The 12,878-nt window shown below is 46.5% G+C and overlaps 2 protein-coding genes across 2 annotated transcripts; one reads left to right on the top strand and one right to left on the bottom strand.

The window, feature by feature from the left end:
• Window positions 1-3,489: 3,489 nt before the first annotated feature.
• LOC112847088 (circumsporozoite protein-like) lies at window positions 3,490-7,116 on the bottom strand. The gene is made up of 2 exons (XM_025907862.1): window positions 6,719-7,116; window positions 3,490-6,616 (listed from the first exon to the last, which is right to left on the bottom strand). The coding sequence occupies exons 1-2, from the start codon at window positions 7,082-7,084 to the stop codon at window positions 6,056-6,058; spliced, it is 927 nt and encodes a 308-aa protein (XP_025763647.1). The 5' UTR covers window positions 7,085-7,116; the 3' UTR covers window positions 3,490-6,055.
• A 1,847-nt stretch (window positions 7,117-8,963) lies between these two features.
• Window positions 8,964-12,135, top strand: LOC102076916 (toll-like receptor 2). The gene is made up of 2 exons (XM_019360109.2): window positions 8,964-9,060; window positions 9,694-12,135. Exon 2 carries the CDS (start codon window positions 9,713-9,715, stop codon window positions 12,074-12,076), a length of 2,364 nt encoding a protein of 787 aa, XP_019215654.1. The 5' UTR covers window positions 8,964-9,060; window positions 9,694-9,712; the 3' UTR covers window positions 12,077-12,135.
• The last annotated feature ends 743 nt before the right edge of the window (window positions 12,136-12,878 follow it).

Here is a 12,878-nt window from a genome sequence, read left to right as displayed (position 1 = left end):
TAATAATGGACCCTCGTCATCAATCACTAAGTAGACTGAATTGCAGCAAGTCTCAAAAAGAAGTAGAAGACACTTGGGCCTTCGCTCAGGCCTGCTGCTAGATTAATATGTGTATTTTAAGCATGCATGCAATTAACCTGCTATGTTCTCATCTTCCCTCAACATGTATCACCTGGACACTCTCACCAGTGAAGCTTAAAACCCTCTTGGATGGAACATCAACTCTAAACAAGCACAGTTATGCATTGTGTATAGAATGAACTCAACCTGTGAATAGAAAGGTCAATGTGATGACAAACATATTCAATGCAATATGAACCCTGTAAGAAATATTACTGATAAAATAATACTGTAAACCATGTTATTAATGCATTCATCATAAGGCAGATTATATCGTAGCAATAAAAGAATCTCTGAATCCCAACAGTCGGAAGCTTGCTTTTAAAAGGGCTTGACCAATAGCGACTCATTTCTTTCATGCAGGCCGGGACTGCTGGCAGAAGCTCCTTCGATGGCGGCAAGGCTGGTGGGAGCCTCTTGCCGTCATACAGGTCGCGTTCTGCCCCTTCGGCATCCTGGGCGGCTGTCCACGGGATGCCTAGCTTGGCAGCAGCCCGTTTGCAGACCTCGTACAAATTACTGTCCACCGGGGGTGCAACTTCAGCCCCACTCGGTGGCCTGGACTGCTGGGGAGGAAAGGTAGAGTCATCCTCCTGTTCCTCATCCATGTCCTCCATGTCGAGGAGGTCGGAGTCGGCATCGCCCTCCGCGTCCTCGCCACCCGGCCCGCCCACGTTTAGATCGAGGAGGTCCTCGAACGATGGGGGCATGAGCAGGGACTCTTCTTCCATCATGTCCGCCCAGCTTGTGGAGGCTCGCGGATGATGGATATCGCTCGTAGCAGTAGCGGCCGACAGGCAGGGGTCCTGACTGTTCGTTACTGCTACTCTCAGCCTCCTTTCCAGGACTTTCTCTGGCATCAAAGCACAGTGTGGGCATCCCTGAGGGTCCGAAAGTGAAGCCTGATCATGCTTGGCACCCATACAGACGATGCACATTGGATGAGGGTCCCTGCCCGAGATGGTGGCACCGCATGATGCGGGGCACGGGCGGGATGCAGCATCTTTGGCCTTCGGCTCCGACCTTTTGGCGGGAGTAGGAGCCGTCGACATGGTTAGCGGAAAGGGGTGAGACTAGGCTACACCAGGCTCATCTCGACACGTTAGCCCGTAAGTAGCTAGGACTAGCGGCGGGTGTTAAAGCTGAGCTAGTCACCGCGGGAGTCAGCTCGTCGTGACACGTTAGCTGCACTCCTCTAGCCAATATCGTTAGCAACTTAATGCTAACTGAACCCTAGGTCGACTAACAAGCTAATGCTAGTGAGACACTAATGTGGTTCGTGGCCTGCTAACAAGTTAATGCTAGCCGGACACTGAACGAACAGCTCGCCGTAACGCGTTAGCCCGAGTTACACAACGTCGGCTACCTCGCTAACTAAAACCAGCAACCGCTGGGACAGCTCGCCTGACGCGGTTGCTGTTCCACAGTGCAACTCTAAGTACACTTCTTTCGAAGGACTTACTCAGCACGATCCAAACTGGAACCGGAAAAACTGCGTTCGGCGACGTACTCCTACACGGGACGCCTGAGAACTGTTAAGCAGCTAATCAAGTTAGCCTTGATGCACTGAGGGAGCTCAAAGTAGTTTCTCACGGGAAGAAAGCGAGAATGAGTTAGGAGGAGCTGGTCGGCCGTGTTAGAATGAGGGGGCGGAGCCCTGAGCACGGCTCGACAGGTCTGTCAGAGACAGACGTGGTGTCATTGGAGCTTTCGTAGTTGGTCACGCCGAGGCGATTCCCATAGTGAAACACCGAGCGAAGTTAGAAAAAGAACTCCATTAGCGAGTTAACACGGATCACCCCGTGCGTGGGGCTGCACAGCGCTAACGCGTTAACGAGCTAACCATACTAATGCGTTGACGCCGTGCAGCCCCACGCACGGGGCGAATCTCCGTTAACTCGCTAATGGAGATTTGCCGCGTTAATGCGGTTATGGCATTAACATAATTTTAACAAGATTAACACTGACAGCACTAACAGAAACACATTTTTCTCCTTTCACATAGGAAAAGTTTTCCGAGAAGAGCTGGAGAACCAGACAGACATGTTTCTAGTGCTCCTGGAGAGACTTAGAGAAGATCAGGATATCATCTAGATACACAAAAACAAAGTGATTACTGAAATCTCGTGGCATATCGTTGATCAGGGCCTGAAACACTGCAGGGGCATTGGTCAAACAAATCAGCATAACCAGATACTCAAAATGTCCAAAAGGGTGTTGAACGTTGTTCTCCATTTGTCCCCTACCTTAATTCTGACCAGGTGATAAGTGTTACAGAGGTCCAGTTTAGTAACCTTGAAGCAGTTCAAAAGCAGTTGTGGGGAGAGGTAAAGCATACTTGGTCCCTGCGTACGCTTTCACAGTCGAAACAAAAGTTAAGAACAAGTGTTTTGTCTTTGTTTTTTTCCATGAAGGAAAATCCAGTATCAAAGGGAGACAAAGATGGATGGATTATGCCACCTGTGAGGGAATCTTAGCAGCCGAGGTAGAGCAGTCCTGGGGGCTGGCCGGGTGGCCAGCAGCATAGGTGGAGCAACTCTGCAGGCCAGCCAGGTGGCCAGAACATATGTTCTCAATTTAGCTGATTTAGCTGGCTTGGAAAAATAAAAGACAGAATTTAGCGATTCCAATTCCATTATTAACATCGCTTATCAATTCGATTTCTTATCGATTCTCGTATGGACCTTCATCGCATTCTCATTGGCTCCGCTTCAAGAGTGACCACCATCAATTTAACATGCTAAGCAGCCACTGCAACCCATATCCAAGAGTGCTGCTTCCCATTGTTGCTCTTCAAACATGCTAAGCAGCGTATCAAAGACATTACAGTAATGCAAATGAATTGCATGCTGCATATATTTCCTCTTTAGTTGTGATCAGTGTTGGGTTTATTACTCAAAAAAGTAATTATTACACATATTATACAAAAGACTTTTCTTAAAAAGTAACAATAGCCACCCCAGTCACTACTCAATACACTCAACGTGTCACGGTTCTGGGTTATTTTGACCCAGCATTTTCAGTTTCTTGTGTTTTGGTATTTTTGTGTATTATGATTTATGTTCTGTTCTTTAGCTGTGCTGTTTTGATTATTATTCTAGGTTTAGTTCAGTTTGCGTCTTTGTGATTTGTTTCTCGTTTCCTGTTTTATTTTGTTAGTCCCAGTCCTATGTCAGTGTATTCAGTTTTACTTCCTGTCTCGTTAGCCCTAATTTCTCCCAGCTGTGTCTCCCTCCTGTTTCCTATTCCCTGATTACTCCACTGTGTATATATGCCCTGTTTTCCTTTGCTCTCTGTTGCGTCGTTAATGTTTCCTACCCTCTGTAAGCTGTGTGTTTGTCTTGTGCTCCTGTTTAGTTCCTCTGTTCAGAGTTTTGTTTATGAGGAGATTTTTCTAGCAATAAAGCTGCATTTTGAGCTCCAGACCTGTCTTTGAGAGTCCTGCATTTTGGGTCCTTTTTTCCTGCCTGCCTGCCACACAGCCTATCATGACACAGCGTGCTAGTACAAAGCTTTTTATTATAATTAACAGAGTTGATATTCTGTTCTGAAGTCTATGGCCTATGGCTTCCCCTGCAGCGAAGCCATAGGCCACACCTCCGCCAAAGTAATAAAGTACATTGCTTAATAACTCCCAGGAGAAAGTAATTAGTTATTCTACTCATTACATTACTTTCATGTTACTCTGTAAAATAACCTCAACCACACTGTCTCATAATTAGCATTTAACAATATAAATCTAGAGGTTGCAGTCCTACACACCAACACAAATCCCTGTGCTAATGACGGCAAACATATGATCTTTCTCTTAGTATTTAGGTATGAAAACAAAGCTTACAGCACAAAGAAAAGATGAAAACCAGCACAAAGAGACTTTTAGGCGATTGTCAGTGTCACGGTTCTGGGTCCGTTGGACCCAGTATTTTGAGTTTATTATGTTTTGGTTTAATTTTGCATCATGGATTGTTTTCTTGTTCTCTTGTTGTGGTTGTGATGATTATTATTAGAGTTTCATGTTTCTGTTATCCATGTTAGGAATTGTGGTTTCATGTATAGTTCAGTTCCATGTGTCATTTTCTGTCTCTCTGTGTTGAGTCCATGTCTCTGAGTTGTGATTCATGTTTCCTGTTTTATTGTGAAAGTCTTGTCTTATGTTAGTGTGTGCAGCTTTGTTCCCCCTGTCTCGTTAGCCTAATTTCTCCCAGCTGTGTCTCCCTCCTGTTGCCTATTCCCTGATTACTCCCCTGTGTATTTAAGCCCTGTGTTTTCCTGTGCTCTCTGTCGCGTCGTCTGTGTTTCTCTGTGTATCTGCCGTGTATTTAAGGTTATTCCGTGTTTCTCCGCTCCTCGTCCTCTTTTTGTATTAGTATTTTCCAGTTTAGGTTTGTTAACTCCCCGCTCTGCCCTTCCTGTTTTTGTCACTGTGTCACTTCTGTAAATAAACACCCACTCGCACCCCAGCCAGTGCCTGCATCTTGGATCCTCATTCATTCAACCACACGACTGCTGCCCCAGCCGTGACAGTACGACACGACCACAAGATGGATCCAGCAGCTTTGTGTGGGGAGAGTGACCTCGCACGCATCCAACGCCTGATGGACTGGGTAACCCACACCACCAACGCAAGGGTGAAAGTGGTGGGGTTAAAAGCCATCGAGGAGATCCTGGAAGGAAATCCCTACCTCTGCCAGCTCAAGGGAGTTTCGGACTTAATTTGCAACCTGCATAAAGCCCGGGAGGTGGTGCATGCTCGCGAGTCCACAGACTTTATCCAGCAGCAGTGGACTACGGCCATCCCGGAACAGTCGCGTCAGCTTCCCCTGCTGGAGGTTTAGCCCGGCCCGCCGGATGTGGTTTTGCCCGATGATCGCGCCACAGGCGCGTCACCCCACAGCCGGATATTGGGACTTCAGAACCGTTGGCTGTGGTGAGTGAGAAGGACCCTTTTTCTGTTTTGGACTGTGGGACAGTTTATTCAGGGGCTTTGTTTTGTGCAGCAGATAACAAGGAGAACTGTTTGTTGCCTGTTCATTCTCCTGCTCAGCAGTCTTTAGCTCGTTTAGCTGCTCAGCAGTCTTTAGCTCGTTTAGCTGCTCAGCAGTCTTTAGCTCGTTTAGCTGCTCAGCAGTCTTTAGCTCGTTTAGCTGCTCAGCAGTCTTTAGCTCGTTTAGCTGCTCAGCAGTCTTTAGCTCGTTTAGCTGCCCAGCCACAAGCTCGTTTAGCTGCCCAGCAGCATTCCGCTCAGCCTCCGGTATCCCCGCTAGCCCTGTCATCTATGCAATCTCTGTCTTCACCGACTCCCTCTGTACAGGAGGCTGTGTCTGTGCCTCCCGTTTTGGACTCTTTTTCTAGTATGTATTTTTTGCAGAGAGACAAACACGTTAAAAGTGTAATCGTTCCTCAACAGCTGGCTAGTTTAGAGACTGTTACTTGCTCTAGGGCTTCACCAGAGGTTAAATTACAGCCCTCAGCTGACTCTGGACCCCTGGAGGCTGAAAACCCAGCTGAGGACTACACCCGGCTGTCGCTGCCTGAGCAGGGTCGGTGCTCCGCACAGCTGCAGTCTGTTCTGTGTTTGCCAGAGGCCCGTGTGCCTGCTGGTCCTGTCCTGTCCCTGCCAGAGGCCCGTGTGCCTGCTGGTCCTGTCCCTGCCAGAGGCCCGTGTGCCTGCTGGTTCTGTCCTGTCCCTGCCAGAGGTCTCCGCACCTGCTGGTTCTGTCCTGTGTGTGCCAGGGGCTCCGGTGCCCACTGGTTTTGGACTGTTTTTGCTGGGGGCCCGAGGAGCCCGTCCAGCCTCCTGCCTCGTCAGCCGCTGGGGGCCCGAGGAGCCCGTCCAGCCTCCTGCCTCGTCAGCCGCTGGGGGCCCGAGGAGTCCATCCAGCCCCAAGACTCGTCAGCTGGAGGTTCAGGAGAACCTAGCCAGCTTTCTGCCTCGTCAGCTGGAGGGCCGAGGAGCCCGTCCAGCGGCAGCTGCAGCTCCATCATCCTCGCCGGCTGCAGCCTCAGCATCATCCTCGCCGGCTGCAGCCTCAGCATCATCCTCGCCGGCTGCAGCCTCAGCATCATCCTCGCCGGCTGCAGCCTCAGCATCATCCTCGCCGGCTGCAGCCTCAGCATCATCCTCGCCGGCTGCAGCCTCAGCATCATCCTCGCCGGCTGCAGCCTCAGCATCATCCTCGCCGGCTGCAGCCTCAGCATCATCCTCGCCGGCTGCAGCCTCAGCATCACCCTCGCCGGCTGCAGCCTCAGCATCACCCTCGCCGGCTGCAGCCTCAGCATCACCCTCGCCGGCTGCAGCCTCAGCATCACCCTCGCCGGCTGCAGCCTCAGCATCACCCTCGCCGGCTGCAGCCTCAGCATCACCCTCGCCGGCTGCAGCCTCAGCTTCACCCACGCCGGCTGCAGCCTCAGCTTCACCCACGCCGGCTGCAGCCTCAGCTTCACCCACGCCGTCGCCTGGTCCAGCTTCAGCGTCCTCAGCGTCGCCTGCAGCAGCCTCTGCGTCCTCAGCGTCGCCTGCAGCAGCCTCTGCATCAGCTTCATCAGCTTCGCCTGCAGCAGCCTCTGCATCAGCTTCATCAGCTTCGCCTGCAGCAGCCTCTGCATCAGCTTCATCAGCTTCGCCTGGTCCGGCCTCATCATCGGCTTCGGCGTCATCAGCTTCATTTGACCCGGCCTCCGCTTCGGCCTCGCTTGCAGCAGTCTTCTCATCAGCCTCCGCTTCAACTGCAGCATCTACATCACCGCCTGCAGCATCCGCAGCATCTACATCACCGCCTGCAGCATCCGCAGCATCTACATCACCGCCTGCAACAGTCCCGCTGCCATCAGGTTCCGCCTCTGCTCCGCCTTCGTCTGCCTCGTCTGGCCCTGCCTCGTCTGGCCTGCCTCGTCTGGCCCTGCCTCGTCTGGCCCTGCCTCGTCTGGCCCTGCCTCGTCTGGCCTGCGGTTGCCACACCGTCATGCGACCCGGCTCGTCCTGTTCCGCCTCGCCTCTGCCGGCCGTTTTCCAGGCCTCTAAGTTGGCATCATGACCGTCAAGGACGGCCTCCAGACAGAGTTCGTCGCCGCCGCTGGCATCGCGGCCGACCTCCGGACCTGCTCAGTGGCCGCCACTGCCTTCCAAGTGGTCGGCCTCCTGATTGGTTTTGCCGGCGCTGCCGCCGTTGCCGTGTGCACGGTCGGCCTCCAGAACTGTTTGCCCGTTGCTGTGTGCACGGTCGGCCTCCAGAACTGTTTCCCCGTCATGACCGTTGCCGTCCCTGAACTTTTTTATGGACTCGTGTTGAGAGCCGCTCTGGTTTCTTTTGGATCCTTTCTGTATTCCTGGACTTTTGACTTCTTGGACTGTTTCTGGGTCTCCAGTGTTTTTGGTTTTTGACCTGTGTTGTGTGGTTTTTTTTTTGTTTTTTTTTTTGTTTTTTTTTTAAACCTCCAGTGTTTGTGTTGCACTGTTTTTCTTGTTTATGTTGCACTGTTTTTCTTGTGTTTATGAACTGCTCTGGGCTCATGCTCCTTGTTTTCTGTTTATTTCTGGACCCTCCTTCCTAGACCCCTCCGCCCGCCCTGGTGTGGTGCTCTGGTTTCGTTCTGTTTTTTGTTTGGGGCTGTCGGGAGCCAGCCTTGGAGGGGGGTACTGTCACGGTTCTGGGTCCGTTGGACCCAGTATTTTGAGTTTATTATGTTTTGGTTTAATTTTGCATCATGGATTGTTTTCTTGTTCTCTTGTTGTGGTTGTGATGATTATTATTAGAGTTTCATGTTTCTGTTATCCATGTTAGGAATTGTGGTTTCATGTATAGTTCAGTTCCATGTGTCATTTTCTGTCTCTCTGTGTTGAGTCCATGTCTCTGAGTTGTGATTCATGTTTCCTGTTTTATTGTGAAAGTCTTGTCTTATGTTAGTGTGTGCAGCTTTGTTCCCCCTGTCTCGTTAGCCTAATTTCTCCCAGCTGTGTCTCCCTCCTGTTGCCTATTCCCTGATTACTCCCCTGTGTATTTAAGCCCTGTGTTTTCCTGTGCTCTCTGTCGCGTCGTCTGTGTTTCTCTGTGTATCTGCCGTGTATTTAAGGTTATTCCGTGTTTCTCCGCTCCTCGTCCTCTTTTTGTATTAGTATTTTCCAGTTTAGGTTTGTTAACTCCCAGCTCTGCCCTTCCTGTTTTTGTCACTGTGTCACTTCTGTAAATAAACACCCACTCGCACCCCAGCCAGTGCCTGCATCTTGGATCCTCATTCATTCAACCACACGACTGCCGCCCCAGCCGTGACAGTCAGAGTGATTCTACTTTAGAAACACAAACAGGTAGAAAAGGAGCTGCAGTGTGACTGCTCATCACTGCTTTTGCTACCTGTTGAAGTGCAAGGCTTGACTGCTAGGCTGGGGTCAGCATTCACTCAGCTAGCATCACAAACTGAAATCAGCTGACTGTAGCACAAATGCAACTGTAACCGTTCAACGGAGGGAGTTTCTTGTTTTGTTTTTTCCTCCAGTCGGACAAGACAAGTGCAGACAAGTACAGCCACACTCTTCGATAGCGTGCACACCCATTCTTACACTGCATGGAATAAACCTTTTATGATTTAAACTTAAATGCAGCTTTTCTTTTTTTTTTGCTTTACTTTTTGAATATTTAACAAAAACATTTTTGTTGAAGGCACATGTATTTTATTCAAATAACATATAGAGGAAGCTTTCTACAGACAACTGAACAGTGAAACCAGAGAAACCATTTATCCTATTCTTATCCCAAAGCCCTGCAGACAAACTGCCACTCTGTTTCTGTATCACCACTTCCTAATATGGCAGGATGTATGCCAGACATAGGGAAATAGTTAAGCCACAACCAGTAGAAGTGGCACAGGACACTTAAGCAGTTGCTCTAAATGTGCAGAGGAAGGGTGAGACATTTCAATTGTGACCAAGACGGGACATTTATGAAGGTATTTTCTCATTATTTTGTTGTGCTGTGCAGGCCTATACCTGTTAAGCTTGTTTTTTTGACCAGAGAATTTATTATGTTTTAATGATATGTTGAAAAACTAATTCGAATGCATTTTCAACATTTTCCAATTCCATTTTTAAATTCTTTGTTTATATGCAATTAAAGACATAGATGATTTTCCTACTTCAGTGACGCATTCTGAACTCTAAAACAATCAAGACAAATTTCACACTAGGAAAAGCAAGTCAAGTGTCAACTATTAGACAATTATTTAAAGATTGTAGATTATATTGTGTACATTGGGTTATTGTGATGATTTACTGGCATATGCATATATAATACTGTTCTTTTATTTCTCTGAAAAGTAAGAGTTTATGTTTGTGTGAATTTGGTTCAGACGTTTGTGGTCCCTGATGTCTTTTCTGCAGACGCGTCTTTCATAATGATCACTCAAATACTGTCAGTGGGTCAAACTGTAATTTCCCGACCACGTGACTTTATAACATTAGCACAAAGCCTCCAGCTGTGCTCCAAAGCTGTTAGCATGGCTGTTTTTATCATTAGATTGTGTCACACCAGCACCTGAAAGAAAAGCTGTGAGTTAAATTTTGTGTTTGTTTGTGTTTCGCAGGCACTCAGGAGAATAAGTCATGATGTTTCTCGTGTTTGTCCTGTTAGTATCTCAGTGCTCGTCGCTCACCAGTCAACAGTGTCACCACTGTGAACAAACATCCTGCGACTGCTCGAGCCAAAACTTTCGGGAAGTCCCTGCAGCCGCTTCAAAACTCATCACTGAGCTCGATCTCTCTTTTAACGCACTGGAGACGATAATGAAAGATGACTTTCTTTCATATGCCGCTTTGAGGGCTTTGTTCGTGAATAACAACAGGATCAAAACCATCCATGAAGACGCATTTCACCCGCTGATTGATTTGGAGAAACTGGACTTGTCCTCAAACCAGTTGGAGACTTTGTCTTCTGGTTGGTTTCAGAACCTGATTTCTCTCCACTACTTGAATCTTTTGGGAAACAAATATTCAACACTTGGTCAGGGAAACCTTTTCCTGCCACTGAGGAGCTTGAAGACACTCCATTTTGGAGGACCTTTCCTTCAGTCTGTCAGTAAAAGGGATTTTTCTGGCCTCTTTGGTCTTGAGGAACTTGCTTTTGAAGGAAATCATCTGCAAGTGTATGAAAATGGAAGTCTGAGACAAATTGGACCCATTAGCCATGTAACACTTAGTCTCAATGGAGTATTTCACAGAGATTTAAGAGTAGTACTAGCTATATTGTTAGACGTTGTTCATCCAAACACAACAGTGACATTCACTGACACACAGTTTAACAAAAGTTTGCAAATGTTCCCAGTTTATGTGGTCATCAAGCGTGGTGCTACAGGTCTTAGTTTTAAAAATGTGAACATGTCTGTGTCAGCTTGTGTACAACTTGTGAATATTTTGTCAGGCTCTGATCTGACTTTTGTTGCCATTGAAGATTCTCAAATCTTCAAAAATGAAGAGAAAGTCCGTCTGCTCAACATAATCCTAAACAGCTTGGATGTCATCGTCTTCAAAAACATTGATATTTATTCATTCTACAATTTTCCTGCCCTGAATTTCATAAACAGTATGATGAAACTAGTAAGAAGGGCATCTATGATAAACTCCAAGTTGTTTGCCATTCCTTGTCAATCCATTATTCATTTCTCAGATTTGGAGTTTTTGGATATCAGTGACAACATAATCAGTGATTTTGCACTTATGGAAATGATGTGTTATGGAAAGGAGGATGTCCTTCTAAATCTCCGCACACTCAACATCAGCAAAAATATTTTGTCTTCAATCAACAGCGAGCTTTTCACTAAACTAGTAAAGCTGGAAAACCTCGACATGAGTGGAAACTCATTTGACAGCATGCCTTTGACTTGTTCCTGGCCAGCAAGTCTCAAGTTCTTAAACCTTTCGTCAACTTCTCTTCCTGAGGTGACATCCTGCCTACCACAGAGCCTACAGATCCTTGATTTATCCAGAAATAAACTGACTGTCTTTAACATTGAATTGCCGCTTCTCAAAGAGCTGTACATCTCTGGCAACAAGCTTGGAAATCTTCCTGATGGGCATTTATACCTCAGCCTCGCAGTTCTCTCCATTCAAGACAACAACTTGGCCAAATTCAACAATAAAAACTTGCATGATTACCAGAGCCTGAGGGTTCTGGAAGCTGCTGGCAACCCTTACATCTGTTCATGTGACTTTGTAGATTTTGTGACAAATGACTTGTTGAACCACGAAACTGTAGTTAGAGGCGACTTAAAGTCTTACATCTGTGACTCTCCCGATGCAGTGAGGGGGGAGAGAGTATCAGACGTGAAGCCGTCAGTGTTTGAGTGCCACACAGCTTTAGCGATTTCTTTGCTCTGCTTAGGCATCCTGGTGCTGTGTGTGCTCATTGCAGGTCTGTGTTATAAGTTCAGCGTTGTGTGGTACATGAAGATGACCTGGGCATGGCTAAAAGCAAAGAGAAAGCCAAAGTTGAAGAAGGGAGTGCTCCAGTACGATGCCTTTGTGTCCTACAGTGAAATGGACTCTGGCTGGGTGGAGGCGCATCTGATCCCGGCCCTCGAGCAGTCGGAACCGCCCCTCCGACTCTGCCTCCACAAGAGAGACTTTGTTCCCGGAGGATGGATCGTAGACAATATCATGGACGCTATAGAGAAGAGTCACAGAACGCTCTTCATCCTCTCCCAGAACTTTGTCAGAAGCGAGTGGTGCAAGTACGAGCTTGACTACACCCATTTTAGATTGTTTGATCAAAACGATGACGCAGTTGTGCTGATTCTACTGGAGCCCATTGACAAAAAGAACATCCCCAAAAAGTTCATCAGGCTGCGGAAAGTGATGAACTCCAGGACGTACCTGGAGTGGCCTGATGATGAAGATCAGATCCCAGCGTTCTGGCAAAGTCTGAGAACAGCGATTGAAACACCTGAAATTGACGATACAAACAATCTATAAAAGTATTTATAGTTAGAAATATTAAAATGAGTGTACATTCAAAATTATATTTTCTAAGTGCTACAACATCAGTGATTTTATGCTATGAATATAGCGTAACATAATACTATTATCTTTTAGTATTTTATTTTAACAAAATTAATATGAAAAGTTATGATCTAATTTTTTAAGTAGAATGTAATTCAGTAAAAAACAAAAAAAAAATCCATTTTCTCAGTTGACTCACTTCAATTCAATTCCTTTTAATTTTACAGGACAGGAGAATTTGTACTTATAATGTTGCAGTTTAAAAAAATACCTGCATTTGCATTTCTGAAATCCTCTGATTTAATTTCTTCTAGTTATTGTGCCAATTGTGTTTGAAATGAAATGTAAATTCTGCCTGCAAATACGCTTTTCTCTATATTTTATAACAGTAGATTCATTTTCTATATGAATGTATGCGCACAAACCATGTACATACATGCATATACTCATGTAGGTTTACATAATAAGTAAAGAGAGATAGTCAGTAGTCTTTTACTGGTCATAATTGTTTTATACAGGTCATTCCTACTATTCAGTTTGAAGGTAGTAAAGTTTTAAAAACAAAAAGAGGCAAATTTTCCATGATGTTATAATTTTATATGAAAGAGGGCTTGTTAAACTATTACAAAAATAAACTAATAAAGCCCAGAATGTTATTCTATAACAAGTAGAGCAGGGCAATATGGCCAAAAATATTTATCACGATATATATTTGAAAATTTGCGATAACGATATAACTGACGCAAGACAAAATACTTTACAACTCCACAACTTT

This window comes from Oreochromis niloticus, linkage group LG6, assembly GCF_001858045.2.
Source record: "Oreochromis niloticus isolate F11D_XX linkage group LG6, O_niloticus_UMD_NMBU, whole genome shotgun sequence".
NCBI classification, from domain to species: domain Eukaryota; kingdom Metazoa; phylum Chordata; class Actinopteri; order Cichliformes; family Cichlidae; genus Oreochromis; species Oreochromis niloticus.
Note: the sequence above shows the minus strand (reverse complement) of the source record. Positions and strands in the feature narration are given on the sequence as shown.

Excerpts from the sequence above, each read along its gene's own strand:
- LOC112847088 (XM_025907862.1), bottom strand. The coding sequence starts at position 7,084 with ATGACGGTGTGGCAACCGCAGGCCAGACGAGGCAGGGCCAGACGAGGC. Across the intron at positions 6,617-6,718 it reads CTGATGAAGCTGATGCAGAG|GCTGCTGCAGGCGACGCTGA; the intron begins GCTGCTGCAGGC and ends GAGGACGCAGAG.
- LOC102076916 (XM_019360109.2), top strand. The coding sequence starts at position 9,713 with ATGATGTTTCTCGTGTTTGTCCTGTTAGTATCTCAGTGCTCGTCGCTC.